This window comes from Mustela erminea, chromosome 6 (genome assembly GCF_009829155.1).
Source record: "Mustela erminea isolate mMusErm1 chromosome 6, mMusErm1.Pri, whole genome shotgun sequence".
NCBI classification, from domain to species: Eukaryota; Metazoa; Chordata; class Mammalia; order Carnivora; family Mustelidae; genus Mustela; species Mustela erminea.
Window position 1 is genome coordinate 397,720 of NC_045619.1, and position 14,729 is coordinate 412,448.

Genomic DNA, 14,729 nt, shown 5'->3' on the forward strand with positions numbered 1-14,729 from the left:
CGCTCTATCTTAAAATCTTTTTTTTTTTTTAAGTCTTAGTTAATAATGTACATACTGCAGTATTTAGGGGTGAGATCATTGATGTTTACAACCGTCTTTGAAATTAATTTAAAAATAAGATGGATTGATGGAGACAGGAAAAGAACAGATGTAAAGATAAAGAAAACTGACAAAACAAAGTATTAATTACTGATAACGATTCCAGGTAGTAGGTAAACGGATGGTCGTGGTACAGTGAATTTATCTTTTCTGCGGATTTGAACATTTTATAATAGGACGCTTGAAAAACATGACAGCACATCCCTGTGTGAATGGTAGCATTTTCTCTACCCTGATGTTAAGATGATGGCATCTTCAGCTCAACGACTTGCGATCACTGTAAAGGATACTACTGTGGCTCATCGAACACCCACCTCCTTCATTCCCCATGCTTTTAGCTGGGTCCCAGTGACTAGCCTGGGCCCTGGGACTTTCTGTAGCGACACGTACATCACTTGCCGACCAAGGCAGTCAGCGACTAGTCGGTCTCATTAACGTCCTGTCCATGGCCGGTGACCCGGGAGGCATGCATTCGGAGCAGCACGCAGCGGAGGCCGCCGGACTCCGCACCAGGCCATTCCTGCGCAGAGGCCGCGAGCACGCGCAGGCTGAGGCTCCGGCCGGGGCGGGCTCCGTCCGACCTCGCAGCCGGAGCCGCGTCCCTTCATTCAGCTACGTGCTGGCTCCCAGCTCGCCCCTGGGCGGTGTGCGGCTGGGGGGCCTGCGACGGCCTTCCTGGGGCACACCCGGGCACGCCCCGTCGGCGCAGAGGGCGCGCTGCTGGGGGAACGCGAGGCCAGAGAGGACGCGGGTCATCCCGGCACGGGTGGCTCCAGGGACACGGCTACGGGCCTTTACTGGCTCCGATCGACCGGCCTGAGCGTGCCCAGACGGGTCACAGCCGGCCCCAAGAGGCGAGGCAGCGGCGGGCGCGGCCCTGCCGACCACGACGCCCCGGCCAGCGTTCGGACACGAGCCCGCCCCAGCAGGCGGCCCCAGGGCCCAGCGCGGGAGGCCCGGAATCGCGAGGCGGTGTCCCAGCGGGGCCGGAATTCGCGTCCCGCGACCGGCAGGGGCTCGGCGCCCACGCACGGAGGTCGCGAAAGCCGCCCGCGCACGCGCCCGCCAGCCTCCGCCCCACCCCCGTCTCGGGCGTCCCCGCTCGTCCCAGCCGCGCCCCCGGAAGCCCCGACTTCCCAGCACCGCCCACGGCACCGCCCCCGCCCTCCCCGGAAGTTCCGCCTCCTGGCTCCGGCCGCTCTGGCCCGAGCGGGCCCTTCTCGCTGGTGGGCCGGGCGCCGCCCGCAACCCGCACGGCGCTCCTCCGGCCGCCAGGGGCGCGCAGGCCGGAGCGGGGCCCCTCTGGTCCGCGGCGGCCGCTCGACGGCTCCGCGGCGAGGTCCCTTCCGGTGCCGAGGCCGCCGCCTCCGGGCTGTTCCCCCGGCAACGCGCGGCGGGCGCAGTCCCCGCAGCCATGGACGCGCTGTCCGGCGCCGGGCCTCGCCGGGCTCGCTGCAGCCTGGGCGCGGCGTCTCCCGGAGCGCGGGCTGCGGCGGCGCCCTGGGCGCGGTTCTCGGCCTGGCTGGAGTGCGTGTGCGTGGTCACCTTCGACCTGGAGCTGGGCCAGGCGCTGGAGGTGAGCGGGGCGGCGGGGGCGGCGGGGGCGGCCCGGCGGCGTCGGCCCCCGGCAGCCGCGAGCTGTCTGCGCGCGAGGAGCCCTCGGGCCGCGCCCCCCGCGCCGGGCGGCCCCTTCTCCGCTCGGGTGCCCCAGCCAGAACCCCGGGGGTCAGGCAGCGTTTGAGGCGCGTTAGCTCTGCTGCGGTCACTCCTCCTCACTGGCCGGCAAAGTCCAGCCTCTGTGGCTCTCCTGCTTAAAGCGCCCCCGCGCCTCCTCGTTCACCCAGAATCAGCCCCGGACCCCTTGTCCTTGTCCCCTTGTGTTCGCCTGCTGCACCCCCTCGCCGGGCCGGGGAGCCCCCACCCTGGCCAGCTTCTCTTCCTCCGTGCGTCTTCACGCGTCGCTGGGAGACAGGCCTCCCGCGGGCCTGCGCTGCAAAGGCCGGGGCGCACCGCGGAGCTGCGGAGACCAGGCTTCCCGCGCTGCCAGCAGGAGCTTTCTCAGGGCGCAGCGCTAGCACCCCCGTGGCTGCCCAGGGCTGGGATGAGGCTGAACCGCCGGCCTGGGGAAGCCAGTGCAGCGCTGGAGGGAAGGGTGTGTTCTAAGGCTGAACCCGGAGAGGCTGCGGGAAACGCGAGGCTTCCGAACAGAAAGGGCTGACCTCTGTCGAGGACGTTTGCCCCCTGCCCGGTGGCCGGCTCTCTGTGGACAGGTCATTGCAGCCCAGCCATCCCCAGCGGGCGCGCACGAGTGTGTGGCCCCGCTTGACAGACCGGAGCACTGAGAGCAGAGGCGATCTGCCCCCGGGTGCGGAGCCCACATTCTCGCGGGGCCCAAATCGCTCCTCGTAAAACGGCAAGAGAAGTTGAGAGTCTTCCGCTTCCTTAGGGCATCCCACGCGGATTTCCCGGAACTCGCCGTTTGGGAAGCTGGTCCTCAGCAGTGCTGTTCCCGGCTCTGTGTGCTGGGGCTTCCGAGCCTTTGGTGAGGTGGCACGCTCCTGCAGGCCGTGTTGGGGACGCAGGGCCCCTCTAAATCACCAAGTCTGTGTGGGAATCGGGCCACAGATCCATCGGACAGTGTGGCCACACAGTCCTCATCAGGTTTGCCTCTTGATCGGGGGTCATTTCAGTCGAACCCTCCGGGTTTTAAGGAGCACCTGCCCCGTGCTCACTTATTCACAGCTTGGACTGCCTGAGCCCTGCAGACACCCCGGCGTTGTACAAGGTGCTGGGCTGCCTTCCAGTAGCTCGTGGCCCACAGACGCTCTGTGGACAAAGGTGGCTCCGGGCAAGCGGTAGGGCGTGGCCAGTCTTAGGAGGGTGGGAAGGAGGCATCGGGCAGGGGAGGAGGGGCTGCTTCAGGTAACCCCTCCCTCAGAGAAGCCTGCACAGACAAAGGCAAGGAGCTGTCCATTCGTTCATCCAACAAACCGAGTACTGAGCAGCGGCTGCCCGCCAGGCCTCCAGCATGCGTGCTGGACGCGGGGACGCAGAGTCAGGTCAGAGGACAAGGCCCTGTCCTCTGGGAGTTCACGTTCTGTGCTGGAGACACAGCAGGTCGGAACCCCTAGCACACACAGGCCATGCGGGCAGGGAGGTTCCAAGCAGACAGGTACGCTGAAGCCTACAGGTGAGACAGAGGAGGGCAGGCAAGACCTTGGGGGGAGTGGGGGGGGGGCGAGAACTTGTGGCTCAGCAGAGGACAGCCTGGCTCTGCCATCTCAGCTCCCCATGTCCCAGCGCATCTGGGAAGCCTGTGGAGTGAACTCTGGCTGGGGTGCCCAAAGAGGCCTTCGCCACGGACGTGTTTGCGTCCTCCGAGGACATAGCTCCTGCACTGTGGTCTCAGGAGCCTCTACAGTCTTGAAAATTATTGATGACTCCAAAAAGCTTTTTGTATGGGTCATTCCTATTAACGTTTACTGTGTTGGGAGTTAAAACTGAGAAAATTTAAAAATAGTTGTTAAGCCATTATAAAAAAAAGGAAGTGAATACTGTGTGTGTTAACATAAATATTTTCATGAAAAAGCCGTATTTTCTAATTTGTTTTTAAGATTTTATTTATTTATTTGCCAGAGAGAGTGAGAGAGCGCGCACAGGCAGGCCGAGTGGCAGCAGAGGCAGAGGGAGAAGCAGGCTCCCCGCCGAGCAAGGAGTCCGATGTGGGACTCGATTCCAGAACGCTGGGATCATGACCCAAGCCGAAGGCAGCCGCCCAATCAACTGAGCCACCCAGGCGTCCCAAAAAGCCGTATTTTCTAAAACAAAATTTAGTATCATTTGACACTCACAAAGCTTTTTAAAATTTTTTTGAGGACTTTGTTTATATGTAGAGAGAGAAGGAGAGAGTTCCTGCATGGCTAGGGGAAGGGCAGAGGGAGAGGCAGGCGCTCTTAGACGCCCTGCTGAGCACAGAGCCTGCCATTGCCGGGCTTGAACTCAGGACCCTGCGGTTAGGACCTGAGCCGAGGCCAGGAGTCGGACGCTTAACCCCTGTACTTCTACAACCCTTTAAACCCCTGGTCCGATAGAAGACAGCTGGGCCCCTCCTCGGGTTTCTGCTCCATTCCCCACGAGCCTGTGGTGCAGCCTCTGGAGGCCGCACTGCGTGCGGGCCGGACGACAGACGCAGAGGAGGCAGCTTTGACCTGGCCACGTGCCGGGGCACTCGGGCCACACAGACGCGCTCGTGGCCATGTTGGTGCTCCTCAGGGGTGACTGGGTTCCAGGAGCAGCAGCCGTGCTGGCTGGCTTAGCAGAAACGGCTCTCACAGGCCTCTGAGGATGGGGGCCTCAGGCAGCACAACTCCTTGCTGTCTGCCTCTCTCCAAGGGTCAGATCCTTTCCTTTCCTCCTCGAGGCGTGGCTCAACTTGGCCTTTCCTCTGGTCTCTGCTCCCAGGAGAGGCTGCACCAGGCCATAAACATGGGTTCCCTAGCCATGGATGCAGAGGCCAACGTGGCCTGCTTTGAGGCTGCAGCAGTCCGTGGCTGTCAGACCAGATTCGGACCCCTGACTTCAGTGTGAGGCCCGTCACCCCAGCTGCCAGGCACCTGCCTTCCCTCGGCTGTCTGTGACACAGGCACCCGAGCGCTTGGCTGAATGGTACTGTGGCCCCTGCCCCTCTTGGAGCTCTCCCAAGGTGCCTCTCTGGGTCCAGTCCCATAGACACATTCCTTTTGGCTCCTGTGGCCTCTCTTGGCCCTTCCTTCTTGTTGCCTCCTGAACTGACATCTTGAGGTTTCTACACGACCTTCCTGCTCTGTTCTACCTCGGAGATGTGTTTGCAGTCACATACCACATGTGGTGAGGGTGCTCGCTGCCAGGCCAGGAGTCCCTGTCCTCGGGACACTGGTGTGTGGCAGAGGAGACAGAAGAGCACGGCCCAAGCGAAAAAGGACAAGAAGCTTTATCATTTGAACAGTGTGAACCCCAAGACATGGCACCGTCCTCTGTCTGCGGTGCAGGCAGCATCCCCAGAGAAACCTCATTTCAGCTAAAAGCCAGCTTCTCGGTGTTGAAATTTGGGGGACAGGGCCAGTTGGGGCTGTGTGCATGCAAGCATGTAGACCCCCTGACCCCCTGCAGACCCTTAGCACTGTCCCTTCCAGAGAGCATCGGCCAGGGCAGCAGCAAAGCCCAAGGCACCCCAGCTTCGCAGAAGACAGCTTGGAGGCCCATTGGGAGTGAGGGCTATGGGGCCCCCTGCCTCTTGGGTATCCAGGCCATGGGCCTATGCACAGAGCTGCTGAGCTGGGGAGCCAAGCCTTGCCCGCCACTCCTCTAGGGTATGGCCGGCTCCTGGGTCACTAGGCCTGCTGCTGGCCCTTAGGAGCCCAGGATGCTCTCCTCAGGCCCTTCCCCCAGGTGGAATAGAGGCCAGAAGCTCCCGGGTCCCTGACTAGCAAGGCCGGGATGAGGGCCCTCAAGCTGCTGTCAACAGGCAGGGATGCCACGGTCTCGGTGACACCAGAGTCCAGACCAGGAGAAGCTGGCCAGGCCCCGTCCGGGGAACAAGCCTGGGGCAGCGGTGCAGCCCAAGACCCTCTGGCTGAGTGGAGGGGAAGGGACGGGGAGTGGAGGGCAGGCAGAGGCCGGCAGGCAGAGCCCCGTGGTCAGAGGAACCCGTGGGTGCGGCGCTCTCAGAACCGCCTTCTGAAGCTGTGGGGACAAACCTTGGGGATAGTGGAGGCAGAGAGGTCCAGCCGCAGTTGCATGAGAGGTGTGAGAAAGGAGCTGGGGAGCTGGCGCAGGTGTGGTCCCAAGGAGAGGGAAGGATAGAGTGGTCTCCCCAGAGGAGGAGGAGGGGCAAGGCCGTGCTCCGGCAAGACCAGCATCGCACCTGCTGCCGGCTGACGGTACCAAGTGCTCTGTGTCCCCTGCAGCTGGTGTACCCCAGTGACTTCCGGCTCACGGACAAGGAGGTGGGTCCTGGCCCTCCTGGGAGCAGCCGTGGCCCTGACTTGAGCCGGCCCTCACCCAGTTTCCTGTGTTTCAGAAAAGCAGCATCTGCTACCTGTCCTTCCCTGACTCCCACTCAGGTAGGCAACCCCAACTGGGACGTTGGCGCTGGGGGTGGGCGTGGGGAGTGGGTAACAGGAAAAAGGTGGGAGATAAGGCTGTCCGGGAGCCCCTGTGGCCCAGGCCTGGGCATGACCACTGCCAGCTGCCCATGCCAGCCCCAGTCCCCACGCCATAAAGACCGCAGAGCTCCACATCACAGCAGTGGTGGCCAGGTGCCCCTGATTTTTTTCTTTTTTTTTTTTTTTAAGATTTTATTTATTTATTGGACAGACAGAGATCACAAGAAGGCAGAGAGGCAGGCAGAGAGAGAGGGGAATCAGGCTCCCCGCTGAGCAGAGAGCCCGATGCGGGGCTCGATCGCAGGACCCTGAGATCATGACCTGAGCTAAAGGCAGAGTCTTTAACCCAGGTGCCGCTGCCACTTATGTTCAAAGAAAGAAGTGTCCCTGGGCAGAGCGATCAGCGGGGTCTGGCCTCCTTCATCTCGCCCAGTGGCCACCAGGAACTGGGTCCTGGCCTTGGCACTTCTCCAGGGCTCAGGCGTCCAGGCAGCCCTGTTTTTCTGTCACAGACCAGCAGACAGGGCCCCACCAAGGTCTCCCAGTGTCCCCAGTGCTAGCTGATTATACCAGCATGTGCTGTGTTTGTTTGGAAACTCTCAGGTGCAGGAATCAGGACATGGCTTTCCTCGAAGCCTTGGCTTTTTTGTCTGGGGTGTTGACGGCCGGTCTTGGGTCCCCTCCCTGGTGCGTCTCTTGTTGCCTCCCCGGCATGCCGGCAAGAGAGGTCCCAGCACTGACACGGGCTGGTGGAGGCCGCCTCCTTTCCAGGCTGCCTTGGAGACACTCAGTTCAGCTTCCGCATTCGGCAGTGTAGCGGACAGAGGAGCCCGTGGCACGCCGAGGACCGGCACTATAACAGTGGGGCCCCCGTGTCGCTGCAAGTGAGTGTGGGCTGCCTCTCCCCAGAAGCCAGGGCCAGGCTGGCGGGAGCAGCCAGCAGGGTTTCTAGCTGCCGCCAGCCTGTGGGACCGGAAGCCCAGCCCACCTGCGTGGGGAGTGGGCCCGCTTTTCACCGCCGGCTGCTCCCAGGCCCCTGTGACCACTGTGCCTGCCGAGATGTTCTGTGTCGAGGGGTTGGCCAACTTCAGAGCCAAGGATCCCAGGGCCTGACCCCTGTGGCTGGAGAGAGCTGCTGTAGCGGCCTTGGCGGCGGGGGGACGGTCTGGGCAGGCAGGAGGGAACGTGGGCAGTGGGCTCCGCCTGACTGACGCTGTTCCTTCCAGAGGGAGCCGGCACACTACTTCGGTTACGTGTACTTCAGACAGGTGAAGGACAGCTCCGTGAAAAGGGGCTACTTCCAGAAGGTGAGCCGCCCGGCTGCTCTGGGCTGGTGCTGCTGTGAGGCGGGGCTGGGGGCCAGCAGGCTGGGGGTCCTGAGCCTCCAGAAATGGCCACTCCTCCTGCTGCCGCCAGTCACTTGGCACTGGGCAGAACTCACTCCCGCCTGGACAGCAGGCGAGGGGTTGGGGAACAGGTGCCACCGCACCCAACTCTCCTGCTGGCCCTTTGGGGAGCAGGCTCTGCTGCCCTGCCTTGCCCAGCACAGCACAGCACCCGGGGCCCTCTGTCTCTGAGCTCAGGACATCCCTGTTCCTTGCTGCAGAGGGGACAGGGGCTTTTGTCACATGTTCAAGATTAGGACAACTTCCATCTTGAACTCAGACTCCATAAGCAAATCTGCTTGACTTCTGGGGAGATCGTCCCAGAAATCTGGCTTTGTGCATTTCTCCTTGAAGGCCCAGGGCCCAGCTGTCATCTGAGGTTTCCGTGCCCTGTCTGAGGCAGACTTTGGGTTTTCTTCTGATAACTCCAGGGTCCAAGTTGGCCCATTCCTGGGGACAGCTGTCCTGTGGGGTTTGTGGGGTCCATTTCCCTGGGCAGACTCGGGATGAGCCAGGCCTCAGGGGTCCCTGCTGACTCCTGCGGGGCTGGGATTGCATCTCTCCGGCCCTGTGGACTCTGCAGTCTCTGGTGCTGGTGTCCCGCCTGCCCTTTGTCCGGCTGTTCCAGGCGCTCCTGAGCCTGATTGCCCCCGAGTACTTCAGCAAGCCGGCCCCCTGCCTGGAAGCGGGTGAGTGGCTGTCAGCTGCTGCCGCAGCGCTCTCCGTCCCGGCCGTAGCCCCCGGGGGCTTCCACAGGCAGCCGTTGCTCGGGCCGGGCTCCTGACGCGGCCTCCTGTGTCCACAGTGTGCAGTGAGATTGACGAGTGGCCCGCCCCTGTGCCCGGGCAGACCCTGAACCTGCCCGTTATGGGCGTCGTCCTCCAGGTGAGGGCAGACCAGCTGCGGAGGGAAGGCCCCAGGTCACGGAGACACCCACCCCATCTGGCCGCTCCTCCCTTTCGTCCCCTAGGTTCACATCCCGTCCAGGGTGGACAAGCCTGAGTACAGTCCTCCGAAGCCGTGTAGCCACGAGGTGGGGACCCACGAGGTGGTGCCGCCCCTCCCACCTGCTCTGGCCTCCCTGCCCTTGCCTGGGGCCCTGTGGGGGTCCAGGCAGAGCCCAGGCAAAGCTAGCGGCCAGCATCTTGCTGTGGGGTTGCGTGCCCCCTCCCCAGTGCTGTGAGGAGGTGTGCAGGGTGGAAGTCGCAGCGCCCAGGGGTGACAGGTGCTGCTTGGGGTCTATGAGCTGCCAGCCTTGCCCTCGGCCTCACCCCGTCCACCCCCCCACCTCAGAATTTGCTGCCGGCCCCAGTGATCCTTACCAGCGTTCATGAACTGGACCTGTTCAGGTGAGCCCTATTGGCCGCTGCCTGTCGCCTGCACAGGTAGTGTGGGGACCCCAGGGGGAGGCATGTGTTGAGCCGGGGCCACTAGCGGGACAACCTAGCAGAAGTGAGCCCTTGGCCGGTTCCACGAGGGAGAGTTTGACGGAAGAAAAGCCCAGGGCCCTCCTGCCTCTACCTAGAGGAAATGGGCGCCGTGGGCAAGAAGGTTCCAGAAGTCAGGTGCAGGGAAGGTAGCTGCTGTGTTGGGAGGTACTCGCTGCTCCCAAGGCTGTGTCTCTCCAGGCAAGTCTGGGAGGGGCCGCCCTGGGTGAGGTGTGGGGGCCGGGGCTGCTGGCTTCTATGTGGGGATACAGGTGTGCCACCAGAGTGCGGGGTAGCCTGGACGCCGCCTCAGCATCTTCAGGTATCCTCGCCGCCATCCCTCCGGGGCAGTGCCTGGCGTGCACGGAGAGCTGGGCCTGCCTGGTGGGGAGGGAGGGGCTGGGACTGGGAGCTCCGCCCCTGCTGGGCGTTCTCTACCACCCGCCCCTGCCTGGCACTAGGTGCTTCCAGCCGGTGCTGACCCACGTGCAGACTCTGTGGGAGCTTATGCTCCTCGGGGAGCCCCTGGTGGTCCTGGCACCCTCGCCCGCCGTGTCCTCAGAGCTGGTACTGGCCTTAATCAGGTAGGCGGGGAGGTGGGGGTGCGTCGGGGGCCCCAGAGCAGCCCAGGCTGTGCTTAGGGGCCCTGCTGCACCCCCACCCCACAGCTGCCTACAGCCCCTCAAGTTCTGTTGTGACTACCGCCCCTACTTCACCATCCATGACAGCGAGTTCAAGGAGTTCACCACGCGCACACAGGCCCCGTAAGTGCCCTGCCCATGCCCCATCCTCTGCCTGCCTGTGCTCCACTCCCCGGGCCTGCCTCTGCCCCTTCTCTCTCTCTCTCTCTCTCTCTCTCTTCTCTCTAGACCAAACGTGGTCCTGGGAGTCACAAACCCTTTCTTTATCAAAACACTCCAGCACTGGCCCCACATACTCCGTGTTGGAGAGCCCAAGATGGCGGGTGAGGTTGGCCTGTCCTTTGCCCAGGGAGCCTGGGGGCTGGGGCTCGGGGCCCCGAGGGTTCTGAGCTGTGGCACTGAGGTTCAGCACCGGGTGTGTTCCGTAGGGGATCTTCCTAAGCAGGTCAAGCTGAAAAAGCCATCTAGGCTGAAGACACTTGACACCAAGCCAGGTGTGTGCCCCTTGGGCCAGAGCTCCTCCTCACCTCCAGAGCCCGGGCCGTGGGCTCTGAGTTCTCGGGGAACCTTCTGTGCTTCCCCCAGTTGGAAGTGGGCGTAGAGGTGCAGTCACAGCTAGAGGGGGTGGGGCTGTGGGGGGAGGACCCTCAGGACAGGGCCAGCTCTGCCCTCCTGCCAGGCCTTTACACCGCGTACTCGGCCCACCTGCACCGGGACAAGGCACTGCTCAAACGGCTACTCAAGGTATAGGCTCGGGAGGGGGGCGGTTCGGGAGTGGGTGCTTGCTCTCTGTAAAGGGCTGCATTGGAGTTGAGCCCATGCCTCCCCTGCCCTTAGGGGCTGCAGAAGAAGAAGCCGTGGGACACACAGACGGCACTGCTGAGACGGCACCTCCTGGAGCTCACGCAGAGCTTTATCATCCCCCTGGTGAGGCCCAGGGCAGGAGGGGGATGGGGGCAGAGGGCCGTGGCCCAGGCTCACTCCCCTCCCCTGCCAGGAGCACTACATGGCCAGCCTCATGCCCCTGCAGAAGAACATCACGGCCTGGAAGGTGCGGTGCAGCTAGTGGTCTGGGGCGGGCTGGGAGGTGGGCTCCTCTCCTAATTCTAGAAGAAGGGAGGTTTGCAGGGGAGGTGGGGAGGAGGTCATTGGGTGAGCAGGAGTTTCCAGGGCTCTAGGCTGTCCCCACAGGTGCCAGACATCCCTCATAGGACAGAAAAATGGGGGCCGCACCTGAGGAGCTCTGTCCCAGGAAGGGCGGGGGCTGTGGGTGCTCCCGTGGCTGCACAGTGAGGCCCTTCTGGCCAGCTGAGGGGCAGAGCTTGTCAGGCTGTGTCCCCCACTGACCTGGGCTCACTGGGCTCCCATCTCAGACTCCTCCCCAGATCCGCCCCTTCCGCCAGGATGACTTCCTGCGCAGCCTGGAGCACGCAGGGCCCCAGCTCACCTGCATCCTCAAGGGCGACTGGCTGGGCCTCTACAGGTGGGTGGATGGTGGACGGGGTCCTGAGGCTCCTGCAGGGCTTGGTGTAGGGTCATGGGGTCAGCCCACAGTGGCTGCCTCTTGCCACCCATAGGCGGTTTTTCAAGTCCCCCCACTTTGACGGCTGGTACCGGCAGCGGCACAAGGAGATGGCCCAGAAGCTGGAGGCCTTGCACCTTGAGGCCATCTGTGAGGCGGTGAGGGGGAGCTGGGGCTGCGAGGGAAGAAGGGGGGCACAGGCCTGGGGCAGAGGGAGGGCCCTGGGGATGACTGGCTCCATCTTGTCCCCAGCAGAACATCGAGACTTGGATGAAAGACAAGTCTGAGGTGGAGGTCGTGGACCTGGTCCTGAAACTTCGGGAGAAGCTGGTGAGATGCCTCCGGGCCCTGTCCAGCCACCCCAGGCAGATGGAGGTCACCTGCCCCTGACCACTGCTGCCCCTGCAGGTGCAGGCACAGGGCCACCAGCTCCCGGTGAAGGAGGCAACGCTACAGCGGGCGCAGCTGTACATCGAGACGGTCATTGGCTCTCTACCCAAGGACCTGCAGGCCGTCCTGTGCCCTCCTTAGGGCAGGGCCAAGGGGCGAGCTCCAGGGGCCTGGGTTCGGCCATGTGGGAGCTCCTCAGCCCAAGCCCCCTGCTGCTCTCTAGCCTTGGCCCCCCATCAGCTCCACTGTTGTTTCAGCAGTAAAGGTGGCATTTGGAACCACAGCCTGGCCCCTGTCTACTGCGGATCACGTATAGGCCAGAGCCTTACCTCCCCCTGGGTCCCACCTGCCCTCTGCAGGGCCCCGGGGCTGGGAGGCAGGGCTGGCTGGGAGCCCTCATTGCTCTGGCATGGGGCCACCCGCCCCCTGCAGTGCCCACCTGCCCAAGCTCTGGGGCCCCAGGCCTTGTACTTGCTGTGTCCATTAGCCCCACCAGGCTGCCCAACCCAGGACAGAAGGGGGCAGCTGTTGGCAGACTCCTCTCCTCACAACCAGCCAGCCGTCTTGCATGGGGACCGAGAGACTTGGCTGTTATGGTCACTGGCTGGGGAGGGGCCAAGGCCTCCTTGCAGGGGCGGAGTTCTGCCCTGTAGTACTTTGGGGGGCTGCCAAGAGGGTCCGGGGCATCGTCCTGGGTCCCACTCTTGGAACACCCGGCTGGGCGTGCTTCTGTGTGCTCTGCCCAGTGATGCTGCTTGTCTGATAGGCTGTCTCCCTCCCATGTGTCCATCCACCCCCACGAGTAGCCCGAGGGCCTTGGGACTCTAGTCTTACTGGATGCCCTCCATAGCCCTCGATAGCTGCTGCAGCCTGGGAGCGGTGGGCTCCTTGGCTGGAGCGGAAGGGCCCTCAAAGGTGCTGACATCCCCTGTGTGACACTGTGGAGTGCTGGGCCCAGCGGTAGCCAGTGGCTTAGCACAGGGGGACGGCATCGTCAGCTGGCAGGAGGGTGGGCGTGAGGGGTGGACCCAGCGTGGTGAGCGTGCAGGTAAGTCTCCCGACCCTCAGCCTCAGCGCAGACCCCTCATCTGAGAGGTGAGGATGGGTAGGTCCCTGACGGGGCTTGGCTGTCTCCCTGAGCGCCGGCCCTCGGAGGTGCTGTTTCCGCGAGCAGCTGCAGCGGATGCTCTTTGAGTGCTCTGGTCGCTGTGTGCTGAGTTGGGCAGAGCCGCCCATGATGGTGGCCGCGGCTCTTGGCGATGCTGTCAACTCGTGTGGTCCTGATAATGGCCTAGGACAGCCTGTTACTGTCACGGCTCTGCTGAGCCCAGTCTGATGCGGGGTCCAGGACAGGGCTGTTAATGAAACAGAACCGAATAGAGCCCGACAGGAGCAGGGGGTCTGTGTCTGCAGAAGAAACAGGCTGGGGCTGGAGGAGTGGGAGGCCCCACGTTGGCCCAAGATGCCGCCCTGGGCAGCCTGCCCTGGCTGGCTGGTGTGGAGGGGTGACCTCCTCACCCAGGGTGTGGTCTTGAAGGGGGTCTGCAGAGATGCCAGCACCTTCCTTGTGGCTGGCTTACATACCCGTGTGCCTGGTAGGGCCAGGGCCGGTCCCAGGCCCCCTGAGCACTACGGTGCAAGGTGGGTGGGTGGCTTGGGAGTTGACCTGGACCCCCCCATGACGGTGACTCCACATGTGAGGGCCGGGCTCCGGGTGTCACTAGCCTGTGCTTGAGTGTGCGAGCAGTGGGCGGCCACTTCCTACAGTTTCCAGAGGGGTGCTGCAGGGAAGGGGCTGTGAGGCCTCCTCAAAACCACCAGGGGCCTTGGCCACCATCAGTCCAGGATGGCCCAGTCAGGTCCCCCCTATTCCCAGAGTCGTCCCCTGGGGACTTGAGGGCTGTGCTTGGGGCCCCATGGCTCTCCATCTTGAGCACCACGTGGGCAGGCGCCCTAGGGAGAGATTCCAGGCCGAGTGGGCAGTGCTGCCGGGGGAGGTGGGGATGAGTCTGACCCTGACATGGAGAGATGTGCGGAAGCACCTCTCCTGGGGCGCCTGGAGCCAGGAATGGCCCATCTCCCTCACAGGCTGACCTCGGCATGGAGGTGGCCTCTGGTGGGAGGGCTCTGTGGGAGGCCCACATGAAGTCTCCCAGCTCCGTCTCCCCGACAAGGTCCCTGTTCCCTCCTGGGACCAGACCGGCTCTGGTTTGGCTGTGCTTTCCCCCCAGCGGGCCAGGTCGCAGCTGCCAGTGAGGAGGAAGGGGCCAACAGATAAGGCCCTCCTGCCCCTCACGCTGATCAGAGCCCCGAGGGCGGGGGTGGGGCACAGAGGCAAGAGCTAGCTGGTCCAAAAGGGTGTGTGCTTGGTCGCCGAGGCTTCCTGAGTTTGGAGGGGCTGTGTGTGGCCGTGGGGATGCGTCAGCCCCACCAGGAACAGGAAGGACAGTCTTCACCGCCTTGCTTCCTGTGCTTTATTTAAAGATGCCCTTTTAGTCTGGGAGAGTGGCCTTCCCACATTTCTGGCATTAAAATGTCCTTCAGTGACAATGCTTGTCTTTTAACTTCCTCTTTTGATTAAAACAACAAAAAGTAAGTGCTTTTGTCAGGCCCTGCTAATTTTAGGGGTCCTCTGCAGTGGGATTGGGTGGGCCTCGGTTGTAAAGTGTGGTTCGGGGCTGAAGGAGAGGAGGTTTGGCCTGCCTGGCTGGGGTTGGCGGGCAGAGAAGCTGGGAGGACTGACAGGCTCCTAAAGTCTCCAGACCTAGTGCAGGTCTCCGGGCGGAGAGCGCCCAACGGGAGGAGGTGCGGGAGGGTGCGGGAGGGTGCGGAGGCCACAGGAGGAAGTGAACAGTCTGCAAGGAGGGGGCGGGGAGGGGGCATCCTGGGGTAGGGGTGCAGGGTAGGGTTCAGGAACTACGCCCTTGTCTTCCATGGGTCCCCAGCTGCTGCTCACCACCCCGCCCCCCATCCTGTGACTGGAGACTCCTCCCAGGGGCAGCAAGAGCTCCCAGGACCGCGGGCCCCACGGAAGGTGCCCACCCCTTTTCCAGTCAAGGCGCCGACAGCCCTGGGTGCTGGTCCTGGGGGCGGGTCCCCAAAGACCTCTGGGAGTCAGCAGG

At 63.1% G+C, this 14,729-nt stretch overlaps 1 protein-coding gene across 4 annotated transcripts; it reads left to right on the forward strand.

Annotated features, from left to right (window-relative positions):
• The first annotated feature begins 1,440 nt into the window (after nt 1–1,440).
• DENND6B (DENN domain containing 6B) lies at nt 1,441–11,902 on the forward strand. Of its 4 annotated transcripts, XM_032345799.1 has the most exons (20): nt 1,441–1,675; nt 6,045–6,083; nt 6,158–6,200; nt 7,014–7,126; nt 7,469–7,549; nt 8,211–8,316; nt 8,433–8,512; nt 8,598–8,660; nt 8,921–8,976; nt 9,516–9,638; nt 9,723–9,818; nt 9,924–10,018; nt 10,124–10,189; nt 10,375–10,439; nt 10,533–10,622; nt 10,693–10,746; nt 11,069–11,178; nt 11,273–11,375; nt 11,473–11,547; nt 11,626–11,902. In XM_032345799.1, exons 1-20 carry the CDS (start codon nt 1,514–1,516, stop codon nt 11,746–11,748), a joined length of 1,743 nt encoding a protein of 580 aa, XP_032201690.1. In that variant the 5' UTR covers nt 1,441–1,513; the 3' UTR covers nt 11,749–11,902. The 4 variants fall into 4 exon arrangements, with proteins under 4 accessions (XP_032201690.1, XP_032201688.1, XP_032201687.1 ...); XM_032345797.1 differs by having other exon boundaries at nt 9,924–10,189; nt 11,470–11,547; XM_032345796.1 differs by having other exon boundaries at nt 6,045–6,200; nt 7,055–7,126; nt 9,924–10,189; nt 11,470–11,547.
• Nucleotides 11,903–14,729: the final 2,827 nt, after the last annotated feature.

Bases quoted from the DNA above. Each gene is read 5' to 3' on its own strand.
- DENND6B (XM_032345796.1), top strand. From the start codon at position 1,514: ATGGACGCGCTGTCCGGCGCCGGGCCTCGCCGGGCTCGCTGCAGCCTG. The intron at 7,550-8,210 runs GTGAGCCGCCCG...TGGACTCTGCAG, and splicing joins AAAGGGGCTACTTCCAGAAG to TCTCTGGTGCTGGTGTCCCG. The intron at 11,179-11,272 runs GTGGGTGGATGG...TGCCACCCATAG, and splicing joins GACTGGCTGGGCCTCTACAG to GCGGTTTTTCAAGTCCCCCC.